Source organism: Apteryx rowi, unplaced genomic scaffold (assembly GCF_003343035.1).
Source record: "Apteryx rowi isolate R43461 unplaced genomic scaffold, aptRow1 scaffold_206, whole genome shotgun sequence".
NCBI lineage: Eukaryota > Metazoa > Chordata > Aves > Apterygiformes > Apterygidae > Apteryx > Apteryx rowi.
This window is the reverse complement of record NW_020448375.1, coordinates 347640-365127: the sequence shown is the minus strand read 5'-3', so window position 1 is coordinate 365127 and position 17488 is coordinate 347640. Positions and strand designations below refer to the sequence as shown.

At 35.5% G+C, this 17488-nt stretch overlaps 1 protein-coding gene across 6 annotated transcripts in view; it reads right to left on the bottom strand.

Moving 5' to 3' along the window:
• Positions 1–17488, bottom strand: part of ATE1 (arginyltransferase 1) — a 96933-nt gene that overhangs the window by 61684 nt on the left and 17761 nt on the right. For 3 of the 6 annotated variants that reach the window (XM_026063988.1, XM_026063991.1, XM_026063990.1), the window contains one exon: positions 1969–2058. In XM_026063988.1, coding sequence (XP_025919773.1) covers positions 1969–2058 — 90 coding nt within the window. The remainder of the gene's footprint in view (positions 1–1968; positions 2059–17488) is intronic. The other 3 variants (XM_026063989.1, XM_026063992.1, XM_026063993.1) reach the window with 1 other exon arrangement.

Sequence of the window (17488 nt, the reverse complement as noted above, 5' to 3'; positions counted from 1 at the left end):
GATCTTTTTGAGATAATGACAGCAGTTTTATGAAAATATCAATTTAATGCTAAGCATCAGTCAACATGCAAGAAGACTGAAGAGCAATTAGGGAAGGATTTGGAAAAAAAAGTCATCATTCTACAGTGCAATTCCATCATGCATCTAAATATTGAGGCTAGTTCCAATCATCACATCTCAGAAATGATACTGTAGAAGCAGAAAAAAAGTGCATTAAAATGTTGAAAGGATGATCAAAAATAAGAACAACTTCCACACAGTCTGAAGAAGCCATGGCTCTTCAGCTTAGGAAACAGACAGCTGAAAGGAAACGATACAGATTTAATTCATTATGGGAAGGTAGTGATAAATCCTATAATATCAATTGATATTCATTTCTATTCTCAAGCATTAAGTTCAGAACATCTTATACCAATAAATTTTCTGGGTTTAAAATATAAAATGAGTTTAAGACACCACAGAACAATTCAGGAAGGACAAGTGCGGAGATGACTATTAATGATGCTGGTACCACCACTGGCACAGAGCATCCTTAACCCACTGATTATCAAAAAACTAAGAATCCATTCTGATCAGTCCAAATTTTCCCTGTGCCTTATCCTCCCTCTACAGACATTCCAGCTTAGGTAGCGCCACGGTACCGGACCACACTGTCTCTTCGGCAGACTCATGCAAGCCATTCTCCTATATTGAGCCATTATAATCCTATCTTTCCAAACAAGGTAGTATTTAGGTATGTAATGGTGATAAAATGGCAAATGTTTAAACATAGCATCTAAGAGGAGAGGGAGAGAAAACAAAAACCAAGCAAACAGTTCTCTACAGTATCCTGTTTACTGCTAGAAAACTGCCTAGTTTTCTGCTACTACATATTGTATCATTTCTTAGAACTATTCATTTTTTTGTTACAGAGCCAATAGCCAAAACTGAGACTAAAATGAGTAATTAGAAAAAGGGGGGGGAAGGGAAGAAAGGAAAGAGTCTGAGTAGTAATATTAAAAAAAAATTAAATGTAAATTGAAATTATGTAAGCTTTAAATTTGATTTGAAAATATTTGAAATTATTTTTGTTCAAAAGAGTAAACAGACAACACACTAGTAGTTTTGCTTGGGGCAACTGTTTTAGGATAAAGAATTTCAAGAATTCCTTGGCCTCTGATATATAACCCTTTTATTTAACTTCCTCTAATTGAAGACATCTGTAGTGGTGCCACACAAAATTTAATTCAAGCTCCAAAATGTCAATAAAAAGTGTCTGTAAGAAACAATACTGGTATAAACCTGGCAGGGAAGTGTGCATCAACATCTATGAAGCCATACAAAATTAAGAATATAATGGAAATCTGCTGCTAGAGTTGACGAGGTGATAAAAGCCCTTTTCCTATAAAGTCTAATGAGCTCTATTACTCTTCAGCTTTCAGGAATGTAAAGGCAAGTGGACTCAGCAGAGAAAAGCAACAGACTCTCCACACATGGCTTCATTCGAACTGCAACATATCAAATTACTAGTGTAATTACTATAACCTGACAATTTCATTAGAGTCATGCAGTAGTTAACTCTTTAAGTCTAACAAGAAAAACAGTGCCACAAATCTCCTACAGTTTGTTTACTGGAAATGAAGCAATATCAACTCTCCTAAACTCTTAACTCAAATTGTGGTAAAATACAAGTTCAAAAAATTATTTAGTAATATATTCTTTTCTTTCACAGAAAAAGTAAAACAGAAAAAATTTACCACTTGATTTCTGCTACTGTTTCTTAATGCAGTGATATGAAAGTCAGTGGTAGCTCATTATCCAACTCCTCAGACTCCTTTGATAACTCCATACTACCTTCCTTACCAGCTGGTGAGGATACAAATATCATAATATACAAACTATACCCATACGGTTTACTGTCCAGGGAAATTGGAGAGGGGAAAAAAAAAAGTATTTATTTCATAACTTAGTTCTAGAATTCATACATACCTCAAGTGGAGAATCACAGAGGAATCGTGTGAACTGCATCAGATTCATCAGAAACATGGAAATTTTCAGAATTATTCCCAAGAAGACAGTCCACAAAAGTAAAACAGAAAAACAAGAGTATATTAGCAACAATAATACTTTAGGATACATTAATAGACAAGCATATTTTTTCAAAACTATATATTTGAAAGATACCAAAATATTTTAAGAGCTCAAATAGGCTGACATAAATTGCCACTTTCCATCTTGCTAACCAGTACCAACAGATGAAATAATAAATCATGCAAAATACTTCAAACTCATTTATATGAAATAGAAAAAGATTTTTAAAAACATTTCTCGGAGATGAGAGAATTATCACTTTGTAACACAGGTGTGTTTCTGGTTTCTTTTACTCTAAATTAATTCTTACACATTTGCTTCTTCATTCTCTGCAACTGCCTGCAACAGGGAGTCTTTTCCCACAGTTCCACTGGTACTATCCCAATCACTAAAGCAAGGCTTTTAGGGTCCTCAAATGTCTTAACAGAAATTAAGTTGTATTTACATTCAAAATCACAAGCAAGCCTGCACAAGTCTATAGAAGGCAGAAGGGGAAAAAAAGAAACCAACTTCCTGAAAGTGCAAGTGTTTTCATCACTAGACCCCTTACTCAACACAAAACAATGTGCCACAGATCAAAGAAAAGGCAAAGTTTAAATGATTTGGAGCTTGATCAAGATTGTGATATTAGTAAAATATAATAGTTATTTATTTACCATCATTTACCTATTTGATAGGAATACTTCCTTATTGATGGATTCCACATAAAACATGCTAAGGATATTATAAATTTCTGATATGCATTTAATCTCAAAACATTCCATTGTTAAAACTATGTATTCTATTTTAAACAGTTACTTTGTTTTACACAGTTTATTTCCCCCTCATCTAATAAACTGAATGATTTAAAATAAATCAGTGGTTCCTAAGCTGCAAAACCAGAATACGTTGGAGCTTTCAATTGAAAGTTTGATGAAAAGAACACATGGACACCAACAAAAAAAGTGACAGTTAACAAGATTTTTACTGTCAAGTATTTTATAAATTTCTGAGATGCAATAAAGAACAGCTTTCTATTTGAAGGGGCATACATAAAATGGCAGGTGACTACTTGCCGATCATCTCTTCTTTTCCTCAGGGAAGGGGAGAAGTGGAAAGAAGGTGACGATAAGGAGTGCCAATATTGTAAACTGCTGATTTAGGACTAAGTTTTATGTAGAGTATAAGTAATTAAAGCTTTTTCTTTTCTACAGAAAACGCACATTTGAATAAAAGAGCTTTAAAACAGATTTTAGAAATAAAAATGCAGCCTCTAGTAGATGTATGGATTTGCAAACATTAACTGGATTATTGTCAATATAGTACAAAGTGAGTACTGAACCATAACTATCTGTTAAGAGGCACTGAAAAGTATTACACAGTAGATGCTGAAGAATCAAGACTTTGCAGATGTCAAATTTCAGATTTTTACACAACACTAATTTTATTCAAGTCCTCTCTCAAACACATAGAAGTAGCTAGCTAGTTGATCTACAAATGAATGGTAAATACTTGGACACGTGCTTTAGGGATGAATACCGAATTTCTGTAAGCTGCTACCACAGACAACGATACTCTGTAGTACCTGTGATTAGCCGTTTCTGATTTACTCACAACCACAGTACTGGATACCCGGAGTTTTATTAGAGGCCAGGAAAAATGAATGGCTGCAATATCCTAATTCAATTCTAGAATCTTTATTGATTTGAGGGATGGGGACAGAGGGTAAGGGGGGGGGTGGTACTTGAGAAAAAAAGTAATTCAAATTTTGAATTATTACATTCCCATAAAAAAAGAACAGAGATTTATAAATTCCTACACTGCTAGTGTATCAGTCATTACAGCCAATAATTTTAGAATGTGCAGGCCCCAGAAAAAATAAACCATGTGTTATTAATTTTGATGTCAGAAGACCCCCAATAGTTCTTAATCTGTAACTGTAGCTTTATAGTGCAAGTTAAACCCTATGGGTGAGAAAACGGAGCCAACAGCACTTTTCAAACAGTTTTATCAAGTCTCCAGGCCATGCTGTACCATTCCTTTTTTTTTTTTTTTTTGGGGGGGGGGGGGGGGAGGGATTTTTTTCCCTAAGTGTACCTAAAACTTCTACTTTCTAGGGAGCATATACTGTTGCAACTATCTATACTGTTGGCTAGAAAAGTTTTCTTAACTGCACTTGAAGTTATATCACAATCTTATGGGGAATACACCATTGTAAGTCTTACTACATATTATTTCCCTTATCTGTTTATACTTGCTAAAGTTCTCAGGATAGATTGTGTATCTTCTGAAGTTTTCTAGAACTCAGTTAGGAGAATTTGTTTGTTTGTTTGCTTTTTAAAGGAATAATTTAATTGACAGACAGGGCAGGTTGGTTTAATAAATATTTTAGATTTACTGACCTTTACTGTAACAATCTCTTACCACCCTCCCCACTCCAAAAAAAACAAAAGGAAAAAAAAAAAACCACAATAACTTTTCATCATAACCCAGGAATAGCCACATTTATTTAAAATTTAGGTAAATGTAGGATTCAGTTTCTAAATTAAAATGTTCATTTTAATTCTGCAAGATTATTGTGAAGATACTTCTACAATACTTCTGCTACAAACCCTGAAAGAAATACTGCCAAAGGCTAGTGTTGTATGTAAAAGAAATCACTATCACACAAGCATAATTGAAATTCCTTTGGCAATCATAATTTTCTACTCTTAATTCAAAACTGAATTTACATAAATTTTTAGCTTTTTATAAACTATAATATATATGAAATCAACAACATTTTTACATTGGTGCAAACTAATTACAATTGCCATAAAGAATCCATGACTGCTAACTGAACAAGGGAAAATAAATTAAAACATACCTAGTAAAACTAAGTGACGAACACATCACTAAGAGTTAAAACAACAGGTAAAACTGCAGAAAAATAAAAGGAAGGTTTGGTTTCAACCCAAAGATAACTGCTAGAGTAAGGGCAAATGCATACTTCTAAAAACTGTAATAAAATTAGAATATTAACATCTACTTCATTTTACAAGCGGGGGAAGATATTCAGATGCTTGGGGTGTTAAACCAGAATGGGCTTCATCTCTTAAGATGTTAACTTTTTGAAAGCAGAAGTTGCCAGTAAAACACAATGACATCATAACCTTCTTAGGAAAAACCAGCTTTGAGCTTTCATCACCAATAACTAAAATTAGTTGCAATATTCAGTGAGAAGACATCACAGAAAGGCATCAATTTATTTATTTAATTTTTGGGGGGGACAGCATTAGGGTTTGTTCTTATTTGCAATTCATTGCAAAGGAAAATTTAATATTGGGTGAAGCAAGGATGAGAAAAGGATAAAGGTTTGAGGCCTTTTTAAATCTAATCACTGAGTGGGACTGAAATGCATGAGGGGGTTTGGTCGGGTTTTTGTTTTTAATAAAAGTGCCAGGCTCACAATACTGAAAATTAATGTTAGGAGTTTTCATTGACAAGACAGACCACGTACCCTACAGTCCCAGGGTTTCACCTCTGTGTGCATCAAGCAGGTCTACTCTCTTTTCCCTCCCGTTTGCAAAATCTCAAAAAACACCGACTGTCGCCCCATTTTGGAAGCTCAAGTGGCCAAACGAATCTCAATGTAGCCACCAGCAGGAACGAGTGATGAGCGATAGAGGCCAAGGAGGCAGCATTCTTTCCAGAGGGTTCCTAGCAGCTTCCTAATAGATTTATTTTGGCAGGAGTTTTTCTTCCTCAACTAGGGAAATCTTTAGTTGTTTTAGATATACAGGGAAACAAAAGCTAGAATCCTTTTAAACAGGACAGAGGTTTCTTGGGTTTCACCTCTTTAGACTCGCCCTTCCCGGCAGAAATCTTCTCCTGTTTTATCAGCCTCTTCTTTGCTTAATGTAAATCCTGCATGAGCGTGTAGGACATCCCACCACTGTCAAGGAGTAATTTTCCCCATTTCAATAGTATTGCTTTCATGGCATTCTCACTTCTTACAAGTTCAGAACACGCTGTCTTTTGCTCTCGGTACAGTAACTCCTCCTGGTTCATCACAGAAACTATTTCTAGGGTACTTTGTTTTTGAAGAACTTGGTTTATACAGTCACAAACACGCTTTGTCCTATGAGATATGTTAGGGTTTGTTTTGAGCATTAGTGTGGACTGATATATTTTAATTGAAATTATGTCCTCTATCAAAAACAGTCATCATTATAATCAGTTTTAACTATAATGTTGTAGAGTGGCAAGAGTAAAAAATAAGCAATTTAAAAAAATAAAAACTTAGGTCAAACTTCCAATAAGGCTAGACAATAAGGCTAGAAAGTATTATGAAACTAGACTGAAATTAACCTGAAAAATGAACCAAATTCTGTAACATTTAAATAATTATTAAAAATATGGTCATAAATAGAAAACAGGACAAAGTGTAGCAGTTTTATAACAACAGATGGTGCAAAACTTATTTCTGGACTGCACCTATTTAGCATTTTCAACAGTGACTCACAAAAACATACGAATGCTAACAGAACACAGTTTCAGAGATATCCATGGACCAAATGTTGAAAGGCACATTTTCAAAACATACTATGTAAGGAAAGAGGGGGTTTAAAGTTCCAGCGTATGACTCAAATGCAGTTTTCAGAATGAGAATTAGACTAGGGAAATAGAAATAATTGCTGAAGGACAGAACTTGCATTTCAGAATTAAAGTTTCAAATCCATTATGGAGCAAGAAAAGTTACTGCGGCTTTGTCTTCTCAGAAGAAAATCTGACCGTCTTACAATAAAGATCTTTTAATTCTACATGGACTTGCATAAGAAAACTCAGTATCAAAATTGGGAAAAACAATATAAACTGGGAAGTAAAAAATGCAACCTGAACTGAATCAATACAACTGTGGACAAGTTGCTTAATCTACTGGATGCCTAAATTCTTTGGCTCTCATAGCCATTTCGAGGATAAAATCCATGAATCCAAGGCAGTACAGTTACAAAGGCCACACAAGTAAATAGAAAGAATCAGCCTGATAAACAAGTACTGGTTCTCAGTTTTTAAATTAACATTATCAGAGATCTGAAATGCTAGATTATCAAAGTGAGGCAGATTTCTCTGAAGCAGCAGCCAGCCATGAAGAGCCAATCATCACATTAGCTCTGTCATCAACTGAAAGGATAAAATAATTCAAGAGCACTGTAAGATGCATGGCTGTCTAATAAAATTCAAAAGCACTAAGATGCATGGCTGCCTAGACAGGCTAAGAAATTTAAAAATAGCCACAACAGCTATTATTTTTAATTTTTTTATTATTTTTATTATTTTTATTTTATTGCTAATATCAACTTTCGAATTGATCAGAATGTGCTCCTTGGCATTTCCTAGACTTCTTACTCAGTTTTCTGTATTAGTTCAAGTGCATTTTTGGGAGGCAATTTAAAAAAAAACTGGAAAAGAAAAAGACTATTTCAGTAATTCTTTGCACCTTTTCGAACAGTGCATCTTTTGTATGTTGTTAAATTCTTTTCTTCCAAGACAAATATTTAGCTAAGCACAAAGTAAAGAGAGTGTCCAGCTAGCTTTGCAGTGGGAACTGAGACGCATACTATTTTTCTACAAGCTTGCCATTATAAAACACCCCTGAAAAGTTAAATAAAATGCTTGCTTCAGTAGGTCTAAACAGCAATAAACTATTCACTCTGGCTCTTTTTAGAAACTGTAGAATTTTTAAGATCATTTATGGAAATGTTTTCTAACTTGTGTAGCTGCCACATAGCTTGTTTCGGTTACACTGCAGCTGTGTTTCTTAAAGACAAAGACTACTATAAAAAGACTTAAAGCCTAAAAATCACATTAATGAACTAGATGCAATGTATCAGTGTTTTAAACTAGGTATATCAACCACCGAATTCACTGGAAAAGAGGCAAAAAAACCCCACTTAACTTCAAATTTTCACATAACAATATTTTTTATATAAAACTCAGTTCAGAATGATAGGCACCAGTTTTTTTTAGCACAAGAACAGATTACCATTAAAGAACTAAATTAGTTGACAGCTAATATAATACTACGCTGACAGCTTCTACAGTTGACTTCAAGAAGTACTTTAAGGACAATGTTGGGTCAGAAATGTAATGTCCCTAGTGAGACATTTCTTCTTTAAAAAGAACTACCGGGGATAGTCACTATTCTGTCCAAATTAGCTAATGATGTAATCATCACTGGGATCAGAAGTTTTCCATTTTGGCACAAAAGAAATGAGAAGTCATCTTTTCATTATATTTTGTTTATCGTCTTAGCTTCTAAGCTACACAGGTCCACATCTGTATCTATCATTTAAATAACATGAAATGTATGTTTAACACTTCATGTAAAACACAAAAGACATGTAGGCAGCAAAATGTTCTAACATACATATAATTTTACATATTTTTTTTAATTGTGCTGAAGCTGGGTTAGAGATGGATCACAAAATTTCTGGGTGACTTATATTCTGCAAAGAATCACAGAATCACAGAGTGGTTGAGGTTGGAAGGGACCTCTGGAGATCATCTAGTCCAACCTCCCTGCTCAAGCAGGGTCACCTAGAGCACATTGCACAGGATTGCATCCAGGCGCGTTTTGAATATCTCCAGAGAAGGAGACTCCACCACCTCTCTGGGCAACCTCTTCCAGGGCTCTGTCACCCTCACAGTGAAAAAGTTTTTCCTCATGTTCAGATGGAAGTGTCTGTGTTTCAGTTTGTGCCCATTTCCTCGCGTCCTGTCGCTCGGCACCACTGAAAGGAGTCTGGCCCCATCCTCTCGACACCCTCCCTTCAGATACTTGTACACGTTGATAAGATCTCCTCTCAGTCTTCTCTTCTCCAGGCTGAACAGGCCCAGCTCTCTCAGCCTTTCCTCATAAGAGAGATGCTCCAGTCCCCTAATCATCTTTGTGGCCCTTCGCTGGACTTGCTCCAGTAGTGCCACATCCCTCTTGTACTGGGGAGCCCAGAACTGGACGCAGTACTCCAGATGGGGCCTCACCAGGGCTGAGGAGAGGGGGAGAATCACCTCCCTCGACCTGCTGGCAACACTCTTCCTCATGCAGCCCAGGATACCATTGGCCTTCTTGGCCACAAGGGCACATTGCTGCCTCATGCTTAACTTGGTGTCCACCAGCACTCCCAGGTCCTTCTCCGCAGAGCTGCTTTCCAGCAGGTCAACCCCCAACCTGTACTGGTGACTGGGGTTATTCCTCCCCAGGTGCAGGACCCTGCACTTGCCTTTGTTGAACTTCAGGAGGTTCCTCTCCGCCCACCTCTCCAGCCTGTCCAGGTCTCTCTGAATGGCAGCACAGCCCTCTGGTGTATCGGCCACTCCTCCCAGTTTTGTATCGTCAGCAAACTTGCTGAGGGTGCACTCTGTGCCTTCATCCAGGTCATTGATGAAGAAGTTGAATAAGACTGGACCCAGGACTGACCCCTGGGGGACACTGCTAGCTACAGGCCTCCAACTAGACTCTGCACCGCTGATCACAACTCTCTGAGCTCTGCCATTCAGCCAGTTCTCAAGCCACCTCACTGTCCACTCATCTAACCCACACTTCCTGAGCTTGTCTATGAGGATGCTACGGGAGACAGTGTCAAAAGCCTTGCTGAAGTCTAGGTAGACAACATCCACTGCTCTGCCCTCATCTACCCAGCCAGTCATTCCATCATAGAAGGCTATCAGCCTTCCCTAAATTCCTTACACAGAAGCACAGGCATTTGTGCTGGCAAGGAAGAGTTAAACCTTTTGCAAATATGGATTCCTCTCAGCAAAACAGAAGACAAGCCAGATCTATTACTAAGTTCCCTTAAATCCAATGTTCTCATCTGAAGAGCCAGTCTATGCCCTTAGACCTAGCTACTTTATCTATCTTGTTTTCAAATTTCTGTACTGTAATTTTACAAAGTGAAAGCATGAAATACTACCTCATTTCTCTGGTATCTTCTGTTTCTTGAGGTAAACTCACAATAACAGTGTGATACATCAGTAGAGCAAACTTTCAACTAGCATTAGCACTTGATTCAATTATCAAAGTATATCTGTGACTGTACAAAACAAGCATATAGTTCACTCTTCTGTCTTGTTCTCAGATCATTATTCTATCCATTAACCTATACATTTTGTTAAAGTGGTCAAAAAGCAGGTAGCAATAAAATAGCATAGCACTACAAAGTGCCAAGTGCAACACTTCAAATTATTCAACCACCAAACATAATGGGTTATAGAGCTATATCTATAACATTAACAAAGAATTTGGACCAAAAACCTGTTTGGAAAACCATCCATTCAAATCTGCAAACAGCCAATTAAATAATTTGAAAATGAAATGAAGGATCATACTTGTATGCATATTTTCTATGCTAATCATGTGGAAACATATAAAATGCATTTTTCTTTTACGTGTGTTACAAGTACTGTATAACTACTAATTTGTTAACTTAGATTACACTTAACAATGATGAATACCCATGACCACATGAATTTCACCATCACTATTCAAGCATACCAGCTGCATGATTTTCTGTGTCAGCAGAAAGTATATGGACCATATGAACAATTTATGACTAAATCTCTACAGGAGAAAGAAAAAAAAAAAGACTTGGTTTTCCTTCACCTATAAAATTGGCAAACGCAACATTTAAGTGACACATACATAAGTTAAATCCAGAGATTCCAATCAATATCATGACCACCTCTTAACTCTTCTGATTCTTTTAAATTTCCAAAGGCACTCACTTTCCAAACCTGTTTGAAGACAGCCTCTCACACTCCCTCTACGTAGCAACTGTGCAAGCACAAGAATAACTAGACCTGACTTAACTCCCTGTGCTGGCTGTAACAGATATTGCACTTACTGTCAATCACAATGCTTTGTGCTGGTGTTAAAACTATGCTGAACAATGAAAATTGTATAGTGTGTACTGAACAGTTATTCCACAGAAAATTAAGACAATAACAAACCTGCAAGCACAAATAATTATGTTATATGCAGTTGGAAAGAAAAATGTATCTTCAGTCGTGTTTTATTTGGGGATGGTGATTGAGAATTGATTATTTGCAGAAGCAAGACGTAAGGAAAATATAAGCTGCCAGAGTTTATAAGATCTGATGCAAGTATAAATCAAGAATCATTATAAGAAAAAATAGCTAATAATAAAGTAGAATCTGATAATAAATATTACAATAGCATAACAGATTTTTTCTTCTCTGTACTATTTCATATTCAATAAATACAAAACAAAACACCTGAGATTCAGAAACAAAAAAGCAAAAAAACAAGGAGGCAATAGCATTTAGTTTACATGTATTTATCAGAGGTCAAACTTGCATGAACCAAAGTTGATTTCTAAAGTACAACAACACATAACAACTGAAGTGCCTTTGTCATTAATTGTAGACATTTTAATGTAAATCAACTGCAATATGCAGTCTTGCATGCAATAACTCTTATAAAAAACTACTGCAGAAGAAGACTACTCCTCCTAAACTGACCGATACTGAACATACTTTATTATATTCCCCCAGAGATAATCAAACGTTAAGATGTAAATTAGTCAAGCTCCCCCTTCCAAGAAATACAGGTTCAAAAACCATACTTGACATTTCTCTGAGCATGATTTATTATGGCAAAGCTTTATTATGATTTGTTATTAGATTTATTGTGACAAATAAGCAAGAAAAAAAACTAGACAAATTTCATTCATACAATTTGTTTGCGTAATTATGGTACTGTTGATCTGCTGATCACATATATAATTTGTGTTTCAATTGATCTTTCACTGATAACATAGAGAAAGACTTAATGCCTGTTTAATGGAAGGATGCACAGAATCTATTACACTGCATGATCTACGATAATGTTCTCCAAATTGTATCTTGCACAGGAACTCTCTTGTTCAGCGAACAGAGCACTACAGTACTTCCTCACTGTTCATTACAGGTCTCCTTTGTTCAATTTCTCCCAGCTTTTGTAATCTCAATTTTTCTTTATTGCTTGACTCACTTCACAAAACACATCACCACCATCCAAGCAGAACCCAAATAAGTAACATTTGTAAGTATGTAAATAAATCCTTGCAACTGATTTCATTAGTGGCTTTTTGTATGTATTATATACACTGATCCACACACTAAAGATGTCTGACTATTGTCTTCCACTACTTTAGCAAGAAAAAAGTTAAACACTAATGCGGTAACTGCTCTACTACACAGGGAATAATACATGAGGACTAGTGTCTTGGATCTGAGAAAAAGATCTTTATACACTAATATTCTATCTCCATAAAAGGCCAGAAGAAATGCATAAATAGTGTGGCAAACACTAGAACAGATTCTTCCCTTGTACATTTTTCCAGTTTCCAAAAAATGAGCAGTTCAGGGATTTTGCTAATCCAAGAGTAGCCTTGGATCACCATGTTTAATAGGCAGTGATACACCTGTATTCCATGATTGTATCTTAACTCTTTTAGAAGCTATTTATATTTTCCTCACATAATTTTTGGGCATTCCCCAATTCTGTTTTTTCCCTAACAATTCTTTTTAAGATATGGTATATATATTATTCAAAAAGTGGATGACTATGCATTTGCATAATAACATAGTAAGATCTTATGTTCTCACAGAGGAAAAACTGAAAATTTAGTTCTTCCACAGCAGTTTTCAAGAGCAACTATTATTAAGCAGTCTTTAATTAGAGAACCATTTGCTGTATTTTTCCTCAGAACACCAATCCAATTCAATTAAAGCATGCTGAATAAATATTCTTAGATGCCTTCAACTTTATGCAACATCAACACCTGACTGCACTAGGGAGCACAGAGACAACCAGGTCAGTTTTGAAGCCGAAATCCTCCAGCAACCAACTAAAGCTTTTCGGGGGGTACTGAGAAGTTTTCCAAGGGAAGGTCAATGTGTAGTAAACGAACTAAGAGAAAAGGGGATAATCAATAGATAAAAAGCCTACAGAGAAAATAGTTGTAGCTTTTATGCCATGGTAAAAGCATACTTTAAAAGTTTTCACTTGCAAGATAAATTATTTTTGATTCCAGGAGCAACTGGAGGTTCAAAACTGTTCCTAGAATGCTAAATTGTTTGGCAGATAAAAGATATACTTCAGCCTTACCATAGTCTTTGCTCACCCATCAGAGAAGCAATAAAGATCTTGACAATGCTTTCATAGAAAAGGCAAACTTCTTCACCTCTGGGGCAGCACTAACTCTGGGACTTGGAAAAGTTTATTTCCACTACCAAACTTCTACCCTATCTTTTATTAGGACAGAAGCCACTGCATCAATCAGAAATCAGTACTGCACCATCATGTATCACAGGACTCTCCAGCAAAATCTGAAACTAATTTTTTTACATGCGGACGCACACATAGGTATGCACATTCACACACACACCCTTCTTCCGATATACTAAAACAGTGATATCTAATCTGAATGCAGCAAACTATACATATTGCATATACACGCAACTTAAGTCCAACTATTTTCTCATAGAAAATTGTATGAATAGTGATTGTACAGGTTAGTAGTAACACTCATGATGTGAGGTAATCTTAACCTTATTGAGAGGGTAGCAAATATGGCATGGCAGTGTGTAATAATTATGACTAATTTGACTAATTCCTTGTTGATGACCTCATGCATAATATACACTACTTGAAAGCAAGTTAAATGGATGCTGTTTATCCAGTCAACCCACTCTTACCAAGCCACTTCACGAAACTTGAGCATACTGGTCAAATCCAGACCAATAAGCGTAGAACATTTTCTCAGCTTTTATCTCCCATCTCCTCATTTTAAAACTGATGCTTTAAAAATCATTATCAAATACTTATATTATGCCAGGACAGCACCCAAAGACCACCTTAGAATAAACATGGTTCAAGATAAAAATTTAGATTAAATAATTAGATTAAATAATTAAGATTAGATTAAATAATAAAGATATAGATTAAATAATTAGATTAAATAATAAAGCTTCTACCAAAGCATTTAAAATACAGAATCCTGGCTACCATGAGCTATTGAATGACTTAAATTAGATTATCAGAGTAGCATAACTCAATGAAAGTGGTTTTGGAAGTAAGGCCTAAATTAACACAAGGAACAATATACTGTTTGACAGCCAAATTATTCAGTGGGGTATGACTAAACAAAGTTAAAGAAAGATAGTATGCAAGGAGTTACTAAGATACTATAGTTCAGTTTTCACACAACAAATGAAGTGTGAAGATTAAATTACAAGAATGGCAGCTTCAGAGGTAAAAAGCATTGTATCACACTACAGTGCTAAGAAACACTGCTAAAAACTGAAAGAAACCACCACTGAAGAATGAGAAAATAGAAGCAAAACATTTTAGTCAGCATCTGAGTAAAGGAGGAATAAAGGGGAGAAAAAGCAATATATTTTTGAGGGGGACACATTTTAATGATGGAAAGCAATGGAAAAGACTGTGGAAACATTCATCAGACATTGTAATAGAATAACTGAATTTCTTTAAAACATTTTGAAGTATTATTAAAAATTGTAGATTTAAAGCTGTAGTTTGCAGGGAGGGCTTTTTGCTTGTTTGTTTGCATGTTTGTTTTAAAAAATTACCAAGGTAAACTGGTATCTAAAACTGACTAGTTTTTAATAGCAGTATGATTAAGAAACATAAGCTACAAGCCTGGAGTCACAAGTGAAATTCAATCTTACAACTTCTTTATCTATGAATTTACATAAATCATAAATTTTGGAACCAGAGCAAATAGTCTCGCATTCTCAGAAGTAATTCCTTTTTTTTTTTTTTTTTTTTTTAATGATACGGCGATGACTACCAGATGAACTAAAAAGTTACACAGAGCTTTTTCCTATTACATTTTGACTATTAAATAGTCACTGAACTTGACTGGACAAACCTATGTTCTTAATAAATAAAAGCGTTAGTTTTGTGGTTCTGATATCATTTCACAGAGCAGGAGGTAAAAGGTCAGTTTATGGGCCACTGAAGAAATTGTTTATTAGGAAGGCAAAGCTTGTCTCCTAAATTGGAAAAAAAGGTTTATTTTCTAATATTTCTTTTAGCAGTTAACAAACTACTCTACCTTCCTAAGCAGAATACCATCACTTATTCTCTCTCACACACATGCAGGCTCAAGGAATGTAAAAGCACACCAAGCTGTGGTTTTGAAAAGAGACCACAAATTAAATTAAAATGAAGGATGAAGAGGGTTTGTTGACAGTGGAACTTCAAGAAAACAAACTCATGAGAGAGTGTTGTCGCTTCCCAAATATTTAGATTTTGAAGAAAAAAGTCTCTACCATTGTACAAGTATATTTTAAAACATACAGTAATGACATTCACAGTATATTTCTAAGATTACAAACAAAAAAAATCCTACAGCTTTTATCAAGTACAAAATCAGAAAGGTTCTGTGGTTTAACAACTGTGCCATTCAGTTCAGTTGGCCATAATGCCTGCTTTAGCTCAACAGTGCCCTCAATTCATTCATGAAATATCAACTATATAGAACCAGATGTGCAACAAATTCCTTAGAATTAGCAAAAGTAATGCAGGTATGTGGGAAATGATGGAGACACTACATATGTTGTAAAAGAAAATGGAAAGGACCAATTATTTGCTTTGACCAAATAATCCTACCCAATTCAGCAATGGTTTAGTGATACAGGCTGCTCTGAAGAGCTGGGACAGAAGATAAGACCCAGAGATCATTTCCCCCACATACCCAGAAAAACCTTCAGATGTGTACCACTATCATTCTAATCCCACGTGTACTAATCTTTTAGTACATAAAGCCATCACTTCTAACTAAATGCCTAATGAGCATCTTTACTCTTAAAATCTTACATAGTCTTCTAATGGACTATTTGCTTTTAGATAATGAAGTCCATTGCTAGTAGCAGCAAAAGTAAAATCTCAAGCCCAGAAGATCAATACTGAAAGAAACTCTGAGGCTATTTTATAGGCATGGGTGCAGTGCCCTAAAACAAGCAAATACATATCAATTTAAGGAAATTTGTATAGGCTCTAGGTGCTGTTATGACTGAATATCCTTCTTGACCACAACAATAGCAGTTGTAACTAAAGTTTTAAGGATGAGCCCAGGTGAAAAGGAGGATATAAAAGACAACGAAAATCTGATTATGAAAGGCAATAATGAAAGAAAAAAAAAGGAAGACTTATGGCATCTTCATGACAGCATACAAGCTACATTGGAAGAATACTGTCCACCACTACAAGAGAGACCCAAACACAAACAAAGAACATGCCAGTATGGGCATGTTGCTGCTATAACAGCGAAAAAACAGTACTTGAACCAAACTCTAGTTTGGAACTGATCAAACTATAGTTCTAATGAAGATTAAAAGAAATCAAGCTTGCCAAGATGAAAATCGAAGAAAGCACAATCCCATGATTGAAGGGCATGGATTCCAGAAGCCATCAAGGTATTTTGGATATATCTCACGCTGACCATTATGATAAAGTATTTCAGACCAAACAGCCTAAAATCAGTTTAGGAACTACTGAGGTAGAAGAGTAAAAAAGGTGTAACAAGGAACCCATGAGCTTATTAGTGTTACTGCAGTTTTCATCAGAGGCTCAGAAGGAGGAGAAAAGGACAAAGTAAAGAAGCAAAGAGGCAAAATTCCAAAAGGGCACAAACATCAGTTATCACTGGTCTCAGAATGGCACTAACCAGACAGTACGTAACACCAAAGATTATTTTGACCTGTTAAGTATTCTGTGAATTTCCTGTCCTGGAACTTATCTATTCCCCCTTCTCACACAAAATCTTCCCGACAAGTTATACATTCATTGTATAGATGCAAAAGGAGGGCCTTCTTTCACATTCACTGAGCAATAGTCAGCTTCATGGTCCACATACCTTTTGTTAATATTGTGAACTGTTTCATAACTTTCCTCATTAGTGTTATTTTTAAATAATCACCAAAATTATAAATCTATTCCTAAAATTGCCTTTTAATGTAATAAGGTTAATATTAAAACAGCCTAGCAGCTGATATGGGAAGACAGTATATTGCAATGCCAACAATCTAAGAATATATTCCAAAAGACTTATTAATATGTCCCACAATATTTTTTGTTGGATTCTGAATTTACATAAAGGCAGGTTTCTGAATGTGAAGTGTTCAGCTAAATGTAAAGTTAAATGTTTTTCACAAATGGGACACTTTCCAAATACAAAAGCATACAGAACTCTCCCTGAAAAGAAGGTTCATCCACCATGCACAGATACGGTACAATAGCTTGCACAGGAAGTTTTTTTTATATCCAAAGCTTCCTGGATGTTTGCCAATTTAAAGTCCAAAGCACACTTGTTATTACCCTGATAAAAAGCCCTATGTATAGGACAGAATTTCATTCTAATTTTACTTAAAA